General features: G+C 44.7%; 1 protein-coding gene across 2 annotated transcripts in view; it reads right to left on the bottom strand.

Annotated features, from left to right (window-relative positions):
- Klhdc10 (kelch domain containing 10) overlaps positions 1-23,347 on the bottom strand; it is a 48,381-nt gene that overhangs the window by 22,394 nt on the left and 2,640 nt on the right. The window contains exon 2 of one of the 2 annotated variants that reach the window (XM_021641300.2): positions 7,245-7,331. The exons of the other annotated variant lie outside the window; for it this stretch is intronic. Within the exon in view, the coding sequence (XP_021496975.1) occupies positions 7,245-7,331 (87 nt within the window). The remainder of the gene's footprint in view (positions 1-7,244; positions 7,332-23,347) is intronic. 2 annotated transcript variants of the gene reach the window in all.

Raw genomic sequence — 23,347 nt, 5'->3', positions numbered from 1 at the left:
CTTATCAGCTGGGAGCAAACATTTCCCAGTGGCTACAGTGCCACAGCCACAAGCAGGATGAGAACCGCTCTGCCCACACACCAATCCTTGGCACACAGACACTGCTGTCACTTGAATAATTCCTGTCAGTCTACAAACCTAACTCGGAACACACAGCTCTCACTGCTGATGAAGCTGAGCACTTCTTCTTTTCTTCCTTTCAGACAGGGTTTCTATATTTAGTCCTGGCTGTCTTGGAACTCACCATGCAGGCTGTCCTTGAACTTACAAAGGCCCTCCAGCCTCTGCCACCTGCCCACCCACGGAGTACTTTTCTGGTAATTGGCCATCGGAATTTCCCTTTCAGTAGTGCCTCCTGCAGACTGACACATTCTTCTGGAGAGGCGTCTTCTTGACACTGAAGTGCACAGGCTCACTTTCACCTCCGTACTTCAGTATCAAAATTCGGAACTTTACCACACTTCATGAGCTTGGGTGTGCGAACTATGTAAACGTCTGTGCATATATGCACACGCCTAAGACGGCACAGGTGTGTGTGCATGGAGACCCAGGCTGCCTCCAGGGGTCTTCATCACTTTGTCTTGCTGACTGAGGAAAGGCCTGTCAATTTAGTTCTGATAGAGCTTGTCATTTAGTGCTGACCAGCCAGCTTGCTCTTGGACTTCCATACGCAGGCTGCTATGCACCTTGGCATTTACTGGATTTTGAGGGATCAAAACTGGAGCTCAGTACAGCAACCACTTTATTCATTAAACAAAAAGCTGTAAGATTAGCACTACTTCCAACTTGTTTAATGTTAGTTATAAAATGCACCACATATGTATACACCCATATCTACATAATCTTCTATATTATAAGAAATCAGAAATATAGAATTATACTTAGCTTCATGGCTAAGTTTTACTAGATCTGCACACACTAATTCATAGATTCAAATCTTCCTTATTTTTTTTTAATCAGAAGTATCTCTGTAACTAATTTCCCCAAAACTTGTGTGCAGCATAAATTTCAGATCTCTTGCCAGGCACTGGCGGTGCATGCTTTCAATCCTAGCACTTGGGAGGCAGAGAGCTGTGAGTTAGAGGCCAGTCTTGTCTATAGAGTGAGTTCCAGGATAGCCAAGACTATACAGAGAAACCCTGTCTCAAAAAAAAAAAATCAGATCTCTTATTTATTTTGATCCCTCCCCTAAGCAGAAATAATTTGCCCTGAGAACACTAAATGCAACCATCTTTAGCAGTCTGTGCTGCACAGTCAGAACCCACCGTCAGGCTTGCGTCCTGCTGAGTGAACAGTTAACTCACTACTTCTGCAGCGCTTCCCCCCCAACCTCTTCCTGCCACGGGCAGAATTCTTCATCTCTTCCTCTTGAGCCTTCCACATCAACTTTCCCTTTAGTCCATGAGCTTGACCACCTGATCATTAGCAAAATCAAAGTCAGGCATAGTGGTGCACATTTCTGAGGTAGCAATCTGTGAGTTGAGGCCAGTGAGCTTCAGGCAAGCCAGAGCTCCTTAGTGAGACCCTGTCTTAAATATGAACTAAAATAAAAAGTAGTAGGGAAAAATTAAACAAGGTGTGGTGGTGCTGCCTTTAATTCCAGCACTCAGGAGGCAGATACAAATGGAGCTATGAATTTAAGGCTAGTGTGCTCTGTGTAATGAGGTCCAGGCCAGCAAGGTTTTATATATGGGCTGAATCTTAAAAAATAAAAGATTAAAAAAAAAAATGCCTGGTGCCGACCACCTTAATCCCAGCACTCAAGAGACAGAGGCAGAGACAGGCCGATCTCTGAGTTTGAGGCCAGCCTGGTCTATGGAGTTCCAGGACAGCCAAAGCTACAGAGAGAAACCCTGTCTGGGGGTGTTCAGCGTGGGGAGAAGGCAAGAAAGAGGCAGGCACATCTCTGTGAGTTCAAGCCAGTCAGGTCTAGACAGTAAGCTCCATCCAGATATGGCTACATTGTGAGACACTGCTTCAAAACAAACAAACAAAAAGAAGAGTGTGTTCTGTCCCTTCACTACACAAAAGCAGCCTTAAAAAAAAAGAAATTATAGCAACTGAGCTGAGGCTAAACTGAGCTCCTCCCGAACCCGCTGCTTCCGCCTTCCAAGTTCTGGGATGCAGCCGTGGTCCTAGACTCCACGGCTAGTTCTCAATGAGCTTTGTAGTGCTGAGAACTGAGCTCATGCAGGCAAGTGCTCTGTCACTGGGCTCCCTCCCCCATATCCGCCTGCTTTGAACTACCTTGAAATTCCTGGGATTATTACAGCAATAAGACAATAGCAGCTAACATTAACTAATGTTTCTAAATGTAATTTAAAACTCTGCAAATATTCTCTCTTGATATTTGTCTCTATAAATAAGTACCATTATCATCATTCTAGCTTTACAAATAAGGAAACTGAGTCAAATAAGGAAATAAATAATCGAGCACTAGCCCAAGGGCATATAGTTGGCAAAGGATTTTCAAAATGAAAGGCCTGAAAGTATTTTGAGAGGCTATTTCTAAACTATAAATAACTTTTTGTTTTTGTTTTTAAGAAAACACATAATTGATTATTGAAAAAACATTTTCAAGCCTGGTGCACCCTGGGAGGCAGAGGTAGGCAGATCTCTGTGAGTTCAAGGCCAGGCTGATCTACAGAGTAAGTCCAGGATAGCCATGGCTACACAGAAAATCCTTGTCTCAAAAAATAAAACAAAAAACATTTTCCTCTTCTCAACAATTCATTACTTTACCACTACAACTGAGAAGAGCTGAGCATCTACTAACATTTCCACCCAGGCTCTTCCCTGACGGCCTCATAATTACATCTACCTCAATACACCTCTCGCACGCACTCTGCTACCACAGGGACATGAGGGCAGGGCAACTGGCCTACTGCCCCGCTGGCAGGGCACGCAGCCTGAGGGCACACAATGGCACGCGATCAGTGCTGATACAGGCAGGACACGCAAGGTGACCAGTTTCTCTGGAAACAACTGCTAGCCCTCCTGGTAAAGAATTGGGGGTTTTTCGGGAAATACTTCTTAAGCATGTTAAGGGCTAATCAACTAACAGTGTGCAGCTCAACGGGAGTTCATCGCCCACTCCTGCCCCTGCCCTGTGACTGTTCCTACATCACACACAAAATCTGAATGTCGTTTTGGGCCTTTTTCTTTTTCTTTTTTTTTAAGATTTATTTATTTATTATGTATACAATGTTCTGTCTGCCTGTACGTACACCTGCACGCCAGCAGAGGGCACCGGATCTCACTATAGATGGTTGGGAGCCACCATGTGGGTGCTGGGAATTGAGCTCAGGACCTCCGAGCCCTCTCGCCAGCCCCTGAACGCTGTTTTTGAAGAAGAGTGCCTCTGTCCTATGTGTAGGACTATTTTGCCCTCGGCATGCACGCGCCCTGGGCGTGCAGCTGGAGTACAACACACCCAGGGTGCCCGCTGTGAGGGCAGCCGTGAGCCGTCTCCGGCGCTCAGCCATCTCTCCAGCGGGGCAGTCGCTCCGGGTTTGTCCTCCTGCTCTTCAGTTCTGGTTCAGCATATGCACAGCCTTTGCTAGCTCCCTCCCTGCACTCCTACCGCGCCGTCTCACCTCAGGCTGCGGCTCTCCTGCCGCAGCGCTAACTGTAGCCTCCCACTAGTGTGACACCAAGTTGATCCGAACCCTGTCCTTCCGTGGCGCTCACTCTACCTGAGGCTGGCTGCCCTTCCCTCTCCGCTAAGGTCGCTGCAGACCACTGCAAGTGCCACACCTGGGCCTGAACCAACTCCATACTCCAGCTCCCTGGCACCTGCGCTTGCAGGGCAATCCTTCCCTCACAAAAAGCCACTGAGGCTTGAGCAACGTTTCTGAAAACACAAATGACGCTACTCTGTCCCCCTTTTCTCTGTCTGCTGGCGAGGGACAGGCGCCCCACGCCGTACACCCCCTCAGGCCCCACATAACACATTCCAACGACTCTGCAGCTGATTTCCTGGTTCTCTAGATCTGCACCATCCATCTAACAAGTGCAGTGACTGCTACACAGGAATCGATCCCAGAACCTGAATGAAGGGATGAGTGATGAGCAGAGTTAAACCTAGGCAAGCTGATGGACAATCAGAGACCATGGAGAAAGGACAGGACAGAGTTCCCACCTTTAATGGGTACAGTTAAGAAACCAGGGAAGGGAACAAAGTGGACACAGGAAGAACACACCTAGGACCATGCGGTGCAGTGACCCAGAGGAAGAGAAACGTTCAGCAGATGCAGGCGGCCAACAGCACCAAACACTCAGATTGATCAAAGGTGAGAAGACAGACAGGGCCACTGCTTCTGAGCTTTGTGGTGATCTTTATCCTAATGCTGGGCCTGCACCCCCTCACTCTCCCCTCAGCCACTGTGCACTCAGGGCTTGACAAATATCCAATGGTGTAAAACTTACCTGTGCAGTATCTTCCCCATGATCAATTTTCCTAAAAATGTAGACTACAAAAAACAAAAACCCACCATCCAGATATAACCAGGTTTTTTTTTTTACACTATTTCTTTTGTCATTTCCTATTTTCATAGGATTTTACACAATCTTTGAAGTTTTTAACGTGTTTGAGTGTTTGCCTGCAAGTATGTACAGCACATGCATACATGATGCCTGCAGAAGCCAGGGAGGCTGTCAGGTCATGTGAACTGGTGCAAATGTGCAGCAAGTGCTCTTATCCTCTGAGCCAGCTCTCTGGCTTACACATCTGTTTTTCATTAAGCTCTATGTCCTAATATCCTTCTTTTGGTGGTGGTGACAGGGCCTCACGTGGTTCAGGCTCCTGGGACTCACTACGTAGCTGGAGACAGCCCTGACCTTCTGGCTTCCTGTGGTCCCACCACATTCCAGTTTGTCTTCATCTACTGCACTTGTCTGTAAAGGAGAAGGGAACACTTGGCCGTGAGTGTGTGGGGGAGTCAGTTCTCTTGTTCTACCATGTGGGTCCCAGGCATTGAGTTGGGCGGTCAAGCTTGAGCCATCTCCTGCCCCACTCTTGGCTTTGTATGTAACACTGGGGATCAGGGTTTTATACCTGGCTTTGCACAGGCTGGGCGTAAGCACGCTACCAACTGAGCTACAAATCTAACCCTTGTTCTGATTCTGTAGTCCGAGCTGGCCTAGAAGTTGCTACATAACTCAGGCTGGCCTACCTACACATGAACATCCTACGGCCTCAGTATGGAGAGCTGCTTGTTTGTCAGGCTGCTTTGTTACTGAGTTTTCCATGAAAAACGTTTTACCCTGTCCGTTACCTGGAGACAGGGATAGGCAGGATGTTTTCCAAGTTGCTTCCCATTGTCTGTGTGAGGGTCACACAGACGGGTGGAGGTAACTAAGTCTGACCTGCCCATGGACCCCTTCATGGTTCCGAGGTGCTTTGCGCTGACTGTAAAAAGGGATTGTGGGGTAGAGCGGTGCGGCAGTTCCCACGGGCCGCCCTCTCCAACTGACCTCCTGGGTAGTATGTTATGTTTTTAATTTTCTTCCAATCCTCACTCCCCACGCAGGAACTGTTCAACACTGCTGGCAGGCTCTGGCACCTCAACCTCCCAAATTCTGGGATTACAGGCCTGAGCCACCATGCCTGGCCTTAAATTACTTAATTATGCTTTTAAATTTTAGTAAGCATGAGTACTTAAATTTCTTAACTTGATCCATTTAGGCCTGGTTTTAGTTTTTTCATGGTCTAGGGCTTAACTGCTAAAAATGTTAGACACTAGATATGGAAACATCTACAGCAGCCGTAGGATGTACCGGAGGTGGTTTTGTTGCTGTTTGTTTTTTTGAAAAAGGCTCTATCTGTATAGCCCTGGCTGTTCCAGAACTTGCCATGGACTGGAACTCACAGATCTGCCTGCTTTAAAGTTGTGTGTAATTCCAGCCGAGGTTTTTGATTGAATCTCTTCAATTAAAATCAGATGAAGTGGTCATCACTAATTTAATAAGGTCTGAATTCAACGATGCATGCTTGTCTGATCATTTGCTATAGCTAAAAATAAAATACAGAAAAAGAAAAAACATGAGCTAGAAATTTCAATCCTCTTATGAGTAGTTTTTCACTGAGTACAGCTGATCGCAAAGAAGTAAAAACAATGTGGACTTTCTAAAAGGAAGAGCTGCCCCGTCAAAACTAGCAGCAGCTTTAAAGTTAATACATTTTGCCAATCAGTTCCAAAAAGTCTGCATAGAAATTTAGTGTTTAAGCTCTCTTTTCCCTCACCCTTGCCAACATGGATAGCTTTATTTTAATCTTCCCACCTAAAAATATTTTAACTACCGTGTCATGAAGTGAAATAAATGAGGTTTACATTTATTGGCATTTATAAAAAACAATTTATTTATTTATTTTGGTTTTCCCAGATGGAAGGTTTCTCTGTGAGCTTTGGCTGTCCTGGAATTCACTTTGCAGACCAGGCTGGCCTTGAACTCAGAGATCCCCCTGCCTCTGCCTCCCAAGCGCTGGGATCACAGGTATGCACCACTGCCCAGCATATTTATGTATTATTTATAAATTATGTGTTATATGTGTGCATACACATGCTTGTGCCCCAGCACGTATGGGGGTCAGAGCACAACTTGAGCGAGTAATTTTTCTGTCTCTACCATGTGGTCCAAGAGCTCAGACTCAGGTGACCAGGCTTGGCAGAAGTACTTTGACCCCGAGCCACTCTGCCCTACCCACTGGCGTTTCTGTGTGTATCGACTGCTCAGATGCACTTACTTATATTTCTGGTAGAAACTGCTAGTTCCTAGGGGCTCTTGTATTCATATCAATGACCTGTTACAAATGCTTTGCCCGACTGTCTTTTTCTTTAAGACATTTAATTCAAATGTTTTTATTTGAATTATTTACTTACTTATTTTGCTTGGGCTATCATATCTTTTATTTGTTCCTTAGATTCACATCCTACACTTGAAGTTCTTTCTGATGTGGTTATAGTAGATGGCCACTGATCCTGGTGAGGTTAATCTTCTCTATCATCTAAGATACTCAAGAGAGTCTAATTTCCCCAAAAGCTGTCATTACAATTCCAACAGTGCTCAACATAAAACACTGATTTAAAACTAAGGCCTAGACTTTTTATTTTATTTTATTTTATTTTGTGCTTCAATTTTGGCTGTTAAGGCAACTTAAAGAAAACAGTTTTGAATTTAGAAAATCCATTCAAAATTCCCTTCAACCCATAGGAAGCCCAGACCTCTTGCTAGTTATCACCCACCTCTCAAGAACCTGTTAGGGATCCTTATGATGGGACAGGACTGAATGAAGCGCCTCCTAACTGGGTCCCATCGTATTTTCTTCTTACCTGTCACCACAATTATCAGCAGTAAGTCAGACACATACAACACATGGCAAATAATACATAGTTACTGTATTATAAAGACAGAAAACAGGAAACAAAACAATACTTGAATACAGAAGGAAAGTGATATAAAGGATCATTTAACTCTGGAGGTTAAAATGAAATAATACATAGCAGTGATGAAAGTCTTCAACTCTCATCTCCCAAACAATATAATCATGTGCATCTTTTTTGAGCCGCCATTTTGTGGCCAAAATTTACCAGGAATTTTCGGAGTGATTAGCGCAGTCTTTTAAAGCCAATGAAGGCAAAAGGAGCTGCACCCATCACGTCAGGCTCCTCTGCTCAAGCCTTCCTAGACTAGTGACAAAGCAATGGATACTGGCCTTCAATAAGAAATCTGGGCACCTCCATGTAGCTTAGGGACGGGGCATACATATGCCTTCCTAAGAAGCAAATTAGCTCCACACTAACCCCAATTAAAATTTGTTTTCTTACAAAATAGAAGAAAAATGTAATGCACTCATGGAACTGTTCAATGGAGCAATCTCTTCCCAGAGTTTTGATAGTCCCCATTAAAATACCTCTTGTCAAAAAAAAACCAAAAAAAAAAAAACTATGACTGTTTACATAGCACATAAAGCTTATGAAGTGCTTCCACATATATTACATCACAAAACTCCCTCAGCCATGCAGCACTGGCTCAGCACTCGTTTCATTAGGCACCTGTTATGCCTGGTTTCTGTGTTAGGACCTCAGGTTGCAAAAGAAGGATATGACTCATCCTACCTATAAGAACTCATGCTCAGGTAAGCAAAGGACTTGTGTAAACAAATAATCACATTACAGTAAAGTAAGTGTAGCAAGGGCTATAAACCCTCCCAGGTCCGATCTAGTCACAGTGTAAGGAAGCAGCAGGAAAACTGACTGACTGACTGACTGACTGACTGACTGACTGACTGAGGTGAGGATCAGGCCTAAGGTTCCCTTCCTCCCACTACATCAGGCCTACCCTGGCTCCAGTTCCCTAGAAAGAGAATGGGTTTTGTTTTAAGCAACTGGAGATATACTCAGATGCTCTTCAGAAGGTCAACCTTGTTTTTTTCACACACTGTGACAGGAGAAATACAAGTTCTGTTTAATGCAGTAACATAAACTTTCACAATACTGTGGAGAAAAGAGACTTGTAGGAAAACTATATTCCTGGCAAAAAGGTTTATACTTTTCATGCTCTCAAATCTTTTAAGTCTGTGGTTCCCAAATATTGGTCTCTGGTTCACTGCTAGGTTAATGTGAAAATTCCCAGGCCAATATAAAATGAGAAAAATATGGACAAAAAAGCTAAAATGTTCTTTTCAAAGGTCTATCATTTTTTAAATGTTAGATACCTTTATTTTCTAAGAGAATGATAGAAAACTGCATTTGGTTATATTTTTAAATATCTTAGAAAAATATAAAATTTGCAAACCAAAATTTACTCTAAAACATATACACACATATCTATTTTTAAATATGCAGACTGGAGAACCACTTTGAATCATGATACACCATAGATGACTCGGAAGCTATGCTGCCAGAGGATACTGACACCTATAAAACTTCTCTCACGCTCATTTATGTTCCAGTTAGAAAGACAAGACAGACACACAAAACAATTGAATAGTAATACAAGACAGAATATAACAAGTGGTTAGCTTAAAATTTGACATTTTTATGTATCAAAAGCATTAAAGTGTACATACCCTTTGACCCAGCTATTCCACTTCTAGGAATCTAAAGAAACAACCACAGGTGCACAGAAAGATGCATGGACAAAGATAGTGACTACGGTAATATTTATAATGGTAAAAGAGTTATAAACACTTTCAGTGTCCAACAACAGGGAGATGGTTAAGTATGTGAATTAAACATACTTAAAGGTTAATATGCTACAACAGCACTTAAAAGTTTAGAAGACTATTAACATTAGCAGTCACCATACATTGCAAATGAACCAGTTACAAAGTAGTATTATATAAAAAATATGCTCATGAAAAATACAAAAAAGATGTACATCAAAATTTAATTATGATTATCCTTGAGTGGATTTTATGAGCGATTCTGTGTTTTCCCCTTTGTGCTTGCCTTTATTTTCCAAGCTTTCTCATTGAGTACGCATTATTTTTGGACTGGAAGAAAACAATATCATATCACTTTAATTCTCGAAAATATAACTTAAAAATACTGGAAAGAAACACACCAAACTGTTAACAGTTATGACTAAGGTAATCACTCTCTTTATGTTAGTCGAAAATCATCTGGCATATTATTTACAGGAAATAACACAGTCATATGAAATTTCTTTTGTTTTGTTTTTTTTGTTTTTTTTTTGGTTTTTTTTTTTTTTTGAGACAGGCCCTCACTGCGTGCCCTTGGCTGGCCTGGAACTCACAATGTAGACCAGGCTGGCCTTGAACTCTCAGAGATCAGCCCGCCTCTTCCCTGCTTGAACTGAAGATAGCTGCCCCACGCCTCGCTGCCACAGGAAATGTGAACCACTCTAGAATAGCATGGAAATAACAGCGACCAGAGAGCTCAGCACAGGGCACACCTGGGCAGCACCCACAGCCCTGCTCAGCCCACCCTGCTCGGTTTTATTAGCAGCTCTGTTAAACAGCTTTGGCATGTTTCCCTCACAGCAATCAACGTATTGTTTCTGTTGCAGGAGAAGCTAAGGCTAACTTCATGGAAGTTATTCTGTCAAAGTAGACGCTGACTTCAGGACCCAGGTGCTCGTCTTCACCCAAAGAGGGGGGGGAGAAAGAGAGAGGGAGAGAGGAGGGGAGAGAAGAGAATAAAGAAAGGGAGGGGAAGAGAGGCACATTAGAATAACAGCAGCAACATCACAGTAATGTGCACATGCACTTTTGTATTTTTAAAGAAACATGCACTTTTTAAATTTCATATAAATTTATTCCTGATAACTTATATTCATTAAAGTTTACATAAACGTTAGCTGTATTGGCCACTTGAGTGAAAATTCAAACTACCAATCTCCACTAGTGCTTATTTTAAAATAAATCTTCACAAAGAAAAACATCATTTCTCCAATGATTTAACCAATATTTTATCTGCTACCTTAAACTTTTCTTTTTATAAAATTTACTTCACCATAAAGAGGCACTAACTAAAAATAAAAGTTTAGCAAGACACAAGCTAACTCAGCTTCTCCCCAGTTTCATAAATAATGTCATCTTTTTATAAATCTTCAATAGAAGCTGGATGGTGATGGAGCACGCCTTTAATCCCAGCACTTAGGAGATAGAGGTAGGTAGATTTGAGTTTGAAGCCAGTCTGGTCTACAGTCAGGACTACACAGAGAAACCCTGTCGCAAACAACAACAACAACCCTACAATAAAAAGGAAAAAAAAAAAAGCAGAATACCCTACTAGACTAAAACTAAGTAAGAGGAGTGAGCAAGAGAAAGGAAGAGAAGCTGACAGAACAGACTGAGAGCTCAGTCCCTGACAACCAGAGCGTGGAATGGGCCAGCAATGGCTTACTGGTCAAACAGGTGAGCAAAGGGCACAGCGGGGGACAGCAGGAAGAGCGATGTGGTAAAGTCGCCACACAGCTGGCTGGAGACACACAGCAGTCACCTGTCTGTCTCCATGAGCTAAGCATTTAAGCAGGATTTGCTCCCAGATGGGAATGGTGGCAGTGACCAAGAATGTGGCCTGAGACAGGAACAAAATGGCAGCTGGATGCAAGACAGAAGAGCCCTATGTGGGTATCAGCACGCTGCCCGACCAGGGGCAGCTACGCTAGAGAACCAGGTGTCAGACCCACTCCACCACGGCACTCAGGGTCCAGTCAGCGCAACACACCAATGGAAAGTCACGGGAGGGCCAGCGAAGATTCTCAAGCAGGAAGAGCCAGCATCAAATCAGGACCCACACGTGGTACAAGCCACAGGTATCTAAAAAGTTAAGATACCAAAGAGAAGCCATGTCTATCAAAATTTGAAGTACAGGTTTTTTTTCTGTACAAGCATGAACGAATGTATCTTAGGCTTCGAACAGAAATGGAAGGAGCCGGAACACCATCTAAAAGGAAACTGGAAAACTTAGCACAGCACTTTAGTCCCGAGCTTACTGCCTCGGTGCAGCACTCAAAGCAGCGGGCACTGGCGGAACGGAAACACTCAGGAACAAATGAGTTCCATCGAGAACGCCCAGGAGCTGTGGCAGCACACCTCTGTGATCCCAGCATTCACAGGGAGGGCAGGGCCAGGAAACTCACCAGGAGTTTGAGGCCAGCCTGGTCTACATGCGAAGTTCCAGGGCAGCCAGGAATACACAGTCAGACACTGTCTCAAAAAACCAAAAATGAAAAAGTAAATAAATTCGAGAAGTCGGAGATGAACCCAGACATCTATTATCCATTAATTTTTGAGAAGCGACAAGGAAATGAAGTGAATAAGTCTGAATGGTAACAAAAATTCTATTTTCAACACATTCTACAAGTGCATATATACTCTCACCTAGAATTCTTTGGGGGTGGGGTAGGTTGTTTTGCATTTTGAGATGGGATTCTCGCTGTGGCCAGGTGGCCTTTACCTTGGCTAGATCCTCCTGTCTCTGCCTTCTGAGGGCTGGGATTCTAGGCATGTACCACCATGTTCAACCTTTAAACCTAGAACTCTACACCTAATCTCTTTTTCATGTAAGAGGGGTATTTTGAGATGTGTAAAAACACACACAAAAAATGTTCCCTCAGAAGTCCTGTAAAGGAGTTACTCAACATGTACATATGAAATAAAAAGCAGTAACTGGGCAGCAGCGATGCCCGCCTTTAATCCCAGCTTAGCTTGGTGGGCATCCTGGTGGAAGTCAGAAACCGTGAAGGCCTAGGATGCAGAGGCCCGGGGTCCTCCTCCCCCACCGGGCAGCATTTAGCCAGGCCTAGGACGCGCACCTTAGAGTCAGGGCTCTGTGCGCGCTGCACCAGGAGGACCGCCTTCACCCAGAGGCCAGTCTGGGGTACACAGTAATTTTCAGGCCATTTTGGGCTACGTAGGGAGTTTTGTCTCAAAACCAAGGCATAGCCAGACATGGTGGTGAACACCTTTAATTCCAGCCTTAGGGAACCCAAGGCAAAAGAACCTCTGTGACTTCAAGGCCAGCCTGGTCTATGTAGTAACTCCAGGGCAGCCAGCCAGGACTGTAGAGAGAGACCAGGCTAAAAACAAAAACAAAATCCCCCTCAAGGTATGTGGTTTGAGTGGTCCTCGAAGCGCATGCGTTTGAATGTATGGACCCCAGCGGGTGGAACTGTTTGGGAAGGTTACAAGCTACAGCCTTTTTGGAGAGGTAGGCTTTGACAGCAAGTTACTAAGAACCAGGAGGGTGGATAAGCAGAAGTTCCAGGTCATTCCCAGCTACAGTGAGTTCAAACCAACATCAACATGAGGTTCTGGCTCAAAAACTAACAAAGTATCAACTATGAATACGGCCAGGGTAGCCAAGATACCTAGGCCTAGCATGACTTCTAAATGAAGTGCTACACTGAGAAATAGCTACTTTTGAGAACAGCACAGTGTACACAGCCCTAATCCCAGTCATACAGGAGGCTGAGGCAGGGGATCCTTGTTAGAGATCAGCCTCACTACATACATGGATGCCATCTCAGAAAAGCAACCTGCAGACTGGTGAAAGACATTTCCTAGGAGCATGCGCACTTGAGGATCTTTCTTATGGGCATAGACACATTTCACTTAGAATCATGACTTAGGGGCCCCTGCTCTGAGACAGGCCCCACTACATATCTCTGGGTGACCTGGACCTCTCCGTGTAGACCAGGCTGACCTTGAGCTCACACAAATACACTTACCTCTGCCTCCCGAGTGCCAGGATTAAAGCTGTGCACCATCATGGCTATTTCAAGTGCCTACATTTTTTGATACAGCTTTAAGAAATTGTTTTCCTGAATAGTGTAAATATGTATGTGCATTTAAAACTCAATGTCTTACTTCTTCTGAAACTATCAGATTCAGAAAGCACACTAGAAATCCCACAGTCCTGTATGAGGGTTGTGTGCATATTTTAACAGAACTTGTTTCTTGTGACACCAAGATGTGTATAGTCAGTATTTAACGGTTCCACCTGATTCAGGCTAATGGGTTTGACAGTTTAATGATGGCAAAGAGGTTACTGTGGATAAAAAGGGAAACAAAGAAGAGGCATCACTCAACTCCAAATTCTTGTATGTCTCATTTCCTTAGTAAGCACTATACTTCTCACTTCACTACCTCGGCTTATATTCAATGATCACATCCTAAACAGCATAAGTCCAGGCTGGATTCTAGATATGGCAGGGAGCCAATGTAGAATTCTCATCTAGGAAGCAATACAAATATAGTTGTGCTTTAGCAAGATTAATCCTGCTTCAATACACAGATTGGGAAAACAGACCAAGAGTGCTGTGAGCGTGTGCGCGCACACAGGCGCGTACTCTATGTGTATGTATGCACACAGATCCACACACAGCAACTGAAGGCAGTGAAGACCTCAAGTGTGGCGGGAGGGACAAGCTCAAGAGCACAGTGGGGCGGGGAAGGCGGAGGACCCCAGAACCACGCTGTGTGGCTCTGCCTCCATGTTCATGGGCAGACCTTGAGCTCACAGAGACACAGGCTTACCCTACGTGCCTCTGTGTGCTCACCTAGAAAAAGGAACAAAAAAGAGTCCCTAATCTAGTCCCTCACTGCGTTATGAGTACACGTTTATAGAAGCACCCACCTAGAGCTGTCAGATGTTGTCTGTTCAAATGCCTACCTAGCAGCTCGAAGCCTTGGGTTCAATGCCTGGTGCTATATAAGCCAGGCAGAGCTTACATCCAAATCGCACACCTTTGATCCTACGCTCAGGAACACAGGCAGGTGGATGGATCTCTGAGTTCAAGGCCAGCCTGATCTACAGATGAGTTCCAGGACAGCCAGGGCTACACAGAGAAAACAAAATCAACAACAACAACAACAACAAAACAAGTATAGTGGCCTACACCTACAATCCCAGCACTCCAGAGGTAGAGACAAGAAAATCAGATCAAGGCCATCCTCAATTGTTTAACAAATCTGAGGCAGCCTAGGCTGCATGAAACCCTGTCTCAAAACAAACAAAAACAGTTTAGTAAAAGAAAACAAGAGCTAAGGCAGGCGCCCACCTTTGATCTCAGCGTTTGGAAGACGGAGCCAGTCAGATCTCTAAGTTCAAAGCCAGCCTGGTCTAGATGAGTTCCAGGACAGCCAGGGCTACATAATGAGACCCCGTCTCAAAAAACCACCAAAGAATACAAAAACAAACAAAAAGCAAGCACTAGAGCACTCCTGGCGGTACAGACTATAACTTCACCATCATGACGCAGAAGCAGAGCTGGTACAAGTTTGAGGCTAGCCTGTTCTCCATAGAAAATTCTAGACCACTGGGGTTACATATCAAGACTTTACCTCAAAAACCAGAGAAGGAAAGGGAAGGGGTTTGTGGTTGTTTTTTCTTACAGCTATTTTTCGGGAAGAGAGGGAAAAGAGCTAACAAACACTGAGACCAGACACAAGGACACGCAAACAAATACAGTGATGAAGACAGATCACATCAGATGGAGGCTGGTAACGTCCATCTGATCTGCTACATGAAACTCATTCATGATTTTACCAAGAGCTGTTTCAGGAAAGTGATGGAAAAGTGTGGTGAATGGAGACAGCAACTCCGGGCAATGCCTTCATGACAGTGACTGTAAGAAAAGACAGAAATGATAAACACCCTCACAGAGCAGGGAAAGGATCTTGGGGACACACTGGCAAGAACTGGCACTTATGGAAGGACGCGACAATCACTTCTGATGGTATTCAGATAAAACTGTATTCTGGATTTTTTTATACTACAAGCTGAACCTAGGGCCTTATACATGATAAGCATAACACCTGTCTAGCATGTAGAGGGCTTGGATTCCATCCCTAGCCCCACAGAAATATGAATGAATAAATAAATAAGTAAAATGATGAGTTGGTTAAGCATGGTGGCTCACGCATGTACATGGGAGGATGAAACAAGAAGATTGCCACAAGTCAAAGCAACAACACACATAGTAAAAGCCTGCCTGATCCCAACTCAAAGAGAAAAACAGAAAAATCTATTAAATCTGAATCTGCAAGTCGGGCTCGGTGGTGCAGGCCTTTGATCCCAGCGGGGAAGGCGGGTGGAGCTCTGTGAGTTCAAGGCCAGCCTGGTCTACAAAGTGAGTTCCAGGACAGCCAGAGCTACACCGAGAAACCCTGTCTCAAAACAATTGACAAACAAACAAACCAAAGGGTTAGGGTTAGGGGAAGGAATCCACATTTGCTAAATTCCTGGCTTAACAAAATTAAATTTACGTAATGCAAAATAACCTGAGGTCCACCCTCTTACAAAAGTAACTATGGACACTGACAGTCACATGCAGTTCATAAAAGTTTACTAGAGAGGCTGGCAAGGTGGCTCAGAGCACTGGCTGTTCTTCCAGAGGAACCTGGTTCAATTCCCAGTACCCACCCACACGGCAGCTCACAACTGCAACTCCAGTTCCAGGGGACCCAACACTCTCATACAGACATATATGCAAACCAATCACCAATGCACATTAAAAAATAAATAAAAAGGAATAATAAAAAAAAGTTTACTAGAAGCCAGGCATGGTGGAATATGCTTGTGCTATCACTTGTGAGGCTAAGGTGAGATCAGAAGTTCAAAACTGCCGTGCTAAAAATAAAAAAAAAATAATAAAAACCTGCCGTGCTACACAGGGTGGTTTTAGCCTGGGCTACAGGAGACCCGACCATGAGCCATGGAGAATTTGGGTTTCTATAATGTAAGTAACATCTATTTATGTCTGTATATGTGCATGCTCATCTGCATGTGTCATGATGAATGTTCACAGGCCAGGGCTCCATTTCCTCAGAAGCCTAAAATATTGGCAACCGAAATCATCCTCCTGTTTGTTCCTCAGAGCAGAGGCTGAGAGGACATAGTTTCAGTGGTGTGTGGTGCTGGGATCTGAACTCTGGTCTTTAGGACCGCACACAAGTACTCTCTTTTTTTTTTTTTTTTGAGACAGGGTTTCTCTGTGTAGCTTTGGCTGTCCTGGACTCACTTTGTAGACCAGGCTGCCCTCACAGAGATCCACCTGCCTCTGCCACCCTGAGTGCTGTGATCACAGGCAAGAGCACCACAATACCCAGTTCACACAAGTACTCTTTTTTTTTTTTTTTTAAAGTTAGGATTTGTTTATTATTTATACAATTTTGTGCCTGCAGGCAAGAGGGCACCAGATCTCTTTATAGATGGTTGTGAGCCACCATGCGGTTGCTGGGAATTGAACTCAGGACCTTTGGAAGAACAGCCAGTACTCTTAACCTCTGAGCCATCTCTCCAGCCCCAACACACAAGTACTCTTAACCACTAAGCTATCTTACTTGATTGCTTTGTGATAATGGACAAACTGATTTTCAACTTTATATGGAATTGTAACAGTCCCAGAATAGCCAAAATGAACCTTTGAAAGAAGAATAAAAAGATTCATAATTCTTTATTTCGAAAGTTGTTTCAAAGCACCAATAAATGAATTAGTTTGGTCCTGGCCTACGAACAGACTTACAGGTCAATGGACCAGAACCGAGATCTGAATGAGCCCACGTTGCCGGAAGCAACTGATTTTTAACAAGAATGACAAGCCCATTCTGAAGTGAAAGAAAAGTGCTATAAACAAATGGCACTGAAAAGCTGGACAGGTGCTCAGAAGACCCGACACCAAGTAGAGGCACAAAGGCAAAACCACAAAACACTTCATATTTGGCAAAGGATCCTTGCATATCACACCAAAAGCATGAACGAACCAAAGGAAAAACAAGATAACTAGACTTAATCAAAATTTTAAGAACCATTGTGCTTTAAGCAACACAAGAGCAACATAAGATGGGAAGAAATATACATATAAATGTTAAATCAGATAAAAACAAAGGACTTAGACCTAGAATATATAAAGAACTTTTTTTTAAAGAACTCTTAAAACAACAACAACAAAAAAGTAAACTAAAAACAAGTCGATTAAAACAGGATGAGGTGTCTGAATATACAGCACTGGAAAGAGGAAGCAGCCACAGACAAATGGACGTTATTGCTCATCAAGGGAGAACATCAAACACACATGAAGACATCAAGGTGCACAACCTCCAGCCCAGCTACTGAGGCTAAAGTTCAGCTCAGGAGTCTAAGACAAGCCAAACCCCAAGGCCCTGTCTAAAAACAAGAACATTAGATTCTGCATCACACACACTAAACAGCTGTTACAGACTCTGAAAATGAGCTGACGAGTGTTTGGGAAGATGTGCAAAGCACTGCTGGAAGTGTGAAAGCCCAGCTGCTTTGGAAGACTCTCTGGCAATTCCTCATGGGCTACACACGTCTCGCACGGTCACTGCACGGTTCAACAGTTCCACTGCAGGCACATGCCCAAAGGGAGCACACACCCAGACACCTGTGCACCGCAAGCTTAACAGTCAACAACTAGAAACAGCCTAAGTACCTATTTTTTTAAAGATTGATTTATTATGTATACGGTGTTCTGCTGCATGTGTGCCTGCACGCCAGAAGAGGGCAGCAGATCTCATTACCAATGATTGGGAGCCACCATGTAGGTGCTGGGAACTGAACTCAGGAAGAGCAGCCAGGGCTCCTACGTGCTGAGCCACCTCGGTACCTGTTAACAGGTGGCTTGGTAAATTAACATGGAAAAGATAAGAAACATGAGTCATCTCAGCTGCTAAAAGTCCTTGTGGCCCAACCTGACCACCTGAGTTTGATCCCTGGAACCCCCATGGTAGACAGGAACTAATTCCCAAAAGAGCTGTCCTTTGACCTCTACAAGTACACCTTGCCCGTGTGCCCACACACACACACACATAAAGTTCAGTAAGTGAATGAATGAGGTCAGGCCCAAAGAGAACCCTCAACAGGTCAGGACAGTTGCTTCACAGCCACGGAGCCCAAGGCTCAAATCCCAACACCCATACAACAGGCCCCTCACCCAGCACCAAGGGGACTGTAGACAGGGAGCAATTGTTGGGACTTGCTGCCATCTAGCCTAGTTGAGAAAAAGCCCCAACTCAAACTGAGACCCTGTCTTAAACATAGATACGGAAGGACAGCCAACACCCTCTTTCGTCCTCTGCGCAGGCACAGACGCATACAACCACATACATGAACACACATTCAGACAGATACAAATAAATGAACCTTTAGAGATGCAGCTGGGCGGTGTGGTGCACGCCTCTAATCCCAGCACTCGGGATTATTCCTGAGACCTAAAACTGTCATCACTAGGAAATCAACTCAACTGGGATCACAGCCGGCACTCGGGAGGCAGAGGTAGGAGGTGCTCTGTGAGCTTGAGCCAGCCTGGTCTACACAGAGTCCAGCACAGCCAGGGCTACACAGAGAAACAAACAAACAATAAATAAATAAGGACTAGGAGCTGTAGAGATGGCTCAGCAGTTAAGAGCACTGGCCATTCTTCCAGAGGTCCAAGCAATCACAAGGTTGATAAGTATCAATCACAAACATTTATAATGGGATCTGATGCCCTCTTCTGGTGTTCAGGTGTACACGCAGTTAGATCATTCATAAATAAATAAATAAATTTATGGTATTATTTTTTTCTTTTCCTTTTTTAAAAATTTATTTATTAAATATTGTGCCTGCATGTGTGCTTGCACGCCAGAAGAGGGCAGCAGATCTCACTATAAATGGTTGGGAGCTACCGTGTGGTGGCCGGGAACTGAACTCTGGACCTTTGGAAGAGCAGCCAGTGCCATCTCTCCAGCCCCCATAAATAAAAATCTTAAAAAGAAATAAAGGGGCTATACATTGGGCTCAAATACGACATGTTCTCTCCTGTATCTATATCTAACGGACTTAAAAGGTACCAGCAAGATGGCTTGGTGAGTTAAGGCAGGGAAGCCTGCTGACCTAAGTTCCGTCCCTGGAGTACCGCCTCTAAAGCTGTCTTCTAACCTCTGCATCTGTGCCATGGCACACTCGTGCTCACATACATCCAGAAATAGGCAAATGTGAAAAAGTGGTGGAGCGCTGCAGAAAATGTGGTGGCGCGCCCCTGTGATCCCAGCCCTCGGGAGGCAGAGGCAGGTGGATCTCTGAGTTTGAGGCCAGCCTGGTCTACAGAGTGAGTCCAAGACAGCCAAGGCTACACAGAGAAACCCTGTCTCGAAAGCCAAACCAAACAACTGTAACAAGAGCTGTCTAGCCCACACAGTAAGACCCTCACAACCAAGGGGGAAGGGGGACAGTACAGCAGTGCACATCTATAACCCCAACACTCAGCAAGGTCGCACAGTGACCAGGGGTTCAAAGCCAGCATCAGCTATGTTGTGTGCTCAGAGCCAACCAAACATGCACAAGACCCTGACTCAAAAAGAAAACAATGTAAGATTTGGGGGACACTTGTAAGCTGACTTCACAGTCTAAGGAAAAATAAGAAGAAATAACCAGGAAAAGAATAAGGGGCAACAATAATCAAAGACTGCCCTGAGCAACGAAGCGGAGCAGTAATCGCACTCCATCGGGAACTAGGTTGGCGGGTCTGGGCTAGAGTTGTGGCGTGGGGTGGCACAAGATTTGAATCCCAGCACTCAGGAGGAGACACCAAGAAAGAGCTCTGTGAGTCTGAGGCCAGCCTGGTATGTAGATACAAGTCAGCCAGCTACAGACCCAGTCTCAAAAACAAACACACCTAATCTCTGATCTCTGGCCTGGGGGAGTAGCTTCAGGGTAGCATGCTTGCCTGCTCTTAGAAAAGGGGAGAGGGTGGTATTCCAGTAACTCACTCCATCACCAAGGAAGCAGGGGCCACCAGCACCGGACAGTCAGCAGACCAAGAGCTGCCTCTCTAAAGGGCGGCCGTTTACCAAGGTTTAAGCAGTGCACAGCCTTCCGGCACTCCAGAATTTACCTGCGAGGCAAAGCTTCTAAGTAAGACTTCTCACACATGGGGAGACACTCTGCATCACTGTGGGGGAAGACTACTTTAAAGACCCACCTAGCACACCTAAACATACAACAGCTCCCCCCCAAGAACAGGGCACACAACACAGGTAAGATCTTTATTCACTACAAAGGAGAGAAGCCAGCAGGCGGGCTGAGACAGAAAGAAAAGCTGCCCTCTGAATGTTTTGTCTTACTGCTTGCTGAGATAAGGGTTCAGTGGCCCACACTACTCAGCTCGGAGAAGGTAAAGGTTTCAGGATTACTTTTTACCGGGCAGTACTGTTAAGTACTTCTTCCTCTTTGGCAGTCTCTATGCTAGCAACAGTGTTTAACTGTTTCTCCCTACCAACACATTCACTTAATTAAACTTGCATATTAAAATGAAATACTAACTTGCATTCTGTTCCACAATTCCCTTGATCTCTGAGCTCTATCTCTTAATGCCTAATCTACAAAATAACAGCAGCATTCCCTCTTTTCCCCAGGTCTATAAAGGTCATTAACTACCGAGCACTAAACCCTATGATTACCTAGCCTGGGGGGACACACACCAGCACTTTATCTCAGCAATGGGCAAAAAAGGGACAGCAAGACGGCTCGGCGGGCGAGCGAGCTTGCTGCCAAGTATACTGCCCTGAGCTCTAATCCCAGGACCCACATGGTAGAAAGAGAAAACTGACGCCCAAAAGTCGTCCTCTGACCTTCACATGGGCACTGTGGCACTCACACACAGTGAGTAATTGTTTTGTGGGGGTTTTGTTGTTGTTTTGGGGTTTTTGTTTGTTTGTTTTTGTTTTTTGAGACAGGGTTTCTCTGTGTAGCCTTGGCTGTCATGGACTCACTTGTACAACAGGCTGGCCTCAAACTCACAGAGATCCGCCTGCCTCTGCTTCTCAAGTGCTGGGACTAAAGGTGTGAACCACCCCAGGCAACTTATTCTGTCTTTAAGGAAAAAATACTTTAAAATAGAAAAACATAGCAGAAAGAGAAGGCCATCTTCAAATTTTCAAAAACACACCACCTGGTGCACTACTTTATGCTTTTAGGTGTCTGTCTGGAGCCCGTGGGCTGTGGAAGAACTGAGCTACAATAATCATTCATCACACAGACACCTGACACATAATGCCAACACAGTAATTTCATCTTTTTAATTAAGAGGGGTTTTTTGTCTTGTTTTTTGAGATAGGGTTTGTCAGTATAGCCCTGGCTGTCCTGGACTCACTCTGTAGACAAGGCTGGCCTGGAACTCAGAGATCCACCTGCCTCTGCTTCCCAAGTGCTGGAATTAAAGGCATGTGCCACCTCTCCTCGGCCTTAAAAAAATATTTTAATTTTCTGGGCACGAAGTTTTGCCTGAATGTACGTCTGTGCACCACCCACATGCCTGGTCCCTGTGGAGGCCACAGAGGATGTCAGATGCCTTGGAAGTGGAGTTACAGGCGGCTGGTTAAAAGTCACTATGTGGTGTCGTGGAATATTCATGAAGACTCTGGAGGGCTACTTTATGACAGGACTCTGCCCTCAAATAATCGAGTCAGAGACCTATTAACTTATTTAGGCAGCTTTGGCACACTGACTGGGCAGGCACTATTTAAACTAATTTTCTAAGCTAGTCTGGCTGTCTCCCAGCTGCATTTCCCAAGTTACTTGCCAGTAAGTTCCTGTCTGGGCTGGATCTGCTCCACCTCATCAGTCTACATCCTTTTTCTCCATCTTCTTTCTTCTACTCTCTCTGCTTCTCCTGGCCTTGTGGTCCCTCCTGAGACTACCAGCCTGGGGACCAAAGTTCTACTTACCTCTATTCTGCCCAGCTACAGGCTCCAGCCTTTTTGTTAACTTAACCAATCAGAGAACACTGGGATCAAAGTTTATACAACAGCATACATGTAGGTGGGTATGTGGTCGACCTGATAACAGCCAGATCGTGGGGACCAGTATTTAGCATTTGAATTCACAGAGCACCAGAGCAACCCCCAACAAGTAGGACTGGAACCCTACATCTCTAAAAGAGCCTCTTAACCTCTCCCTTTCTGCAGACCTAGTTCAAACTGTTAGGACGTTACACTGTGGTGCCCCATACAGATAAAACTGTGTGCATATGTGTGCATGCACACACAGACACAACAGTACTCACATGCAAACACTGCGCAGACCCAAAGAAAGGTCATGTACTAGGAGAAGGGCCGTGTCAGAAAAGGTGAGAGGAGTTCCTGGGGAAAAACACAACTGGGATCCAATAAGTTACATAGGAGAATGAAGTACATGAGAGCATCCTTCGGGACAGAAGACGCGGTGGCTCCCTGTGGTGAGACAAGAAGAGCACAGAGCAGAGAACAAAATGGGCGAGTAAGCCGATGGAGAACAGACAACAGCACTATGGAGCCTTTTACCGTGAGACCAAGGAAACAGCAAGGGAGCCTGGGCACGGTGGCACAGGCCTGCGCGCCACTCCCCAAGAGCTGAAGCAAGAGGGCAGAGGTTCAAGGCCATCCTGCACAAAAAAGCTAGAAAAGGGCTATAAGCAGAGATGATGAAAGATCTGTACTTGCAAAGATCAGTCACACTGGCATGGAAGGCTGCTCAGGGCACTGCTGCAACAAGCCTGAAGGGCAATGACGGCAAGAACTGGTTATGGCGGAAGCAAACAGGCCGAGGAAGCTAACTACAGCTGAAGTCGGGAGGGGCTTAAGGAGACCCTGATTTCAGATTCCAGTAAGTAGATAATAAGTAAAGCTGTTACCACCAAGCCAGGCACTGTAGCACCAGCCTTTAATCCCACCTGTTGGGAACCACTGTTCTAGCAGCTGCTTTGATATTTAAATCTCAGCAGAAAGATTGCTTTTACCAGGCCTTCACGGAGTCAGGGAAGACTTTCCAAGTCTCCCTCCTTTTGTTTGTGACGGCCAGGTGGGATAGCTTGTCAAAATCACACCTCTTGTTTCACC

This window comes from Meriones unguiculatus, chromosome 21 (genome assembly GCF_030254825.1).
Source record: "Meriones unguiculatus strain TT.TT164.6M chromosome 21, Bangor_MerUng_6.1, whole genome shotgun sequence".
Classification (NCBI taxonomy): Eukaryota; Metazoa; Chordata; class Mammalia; order Rodentia; family Muridae; genus Meriones; species Meriones unguiculatus.
Note: the sequence above shows the minus strand (reverse complement) of the source record. Positions and strands in the feature narration are given on the sequence as shown.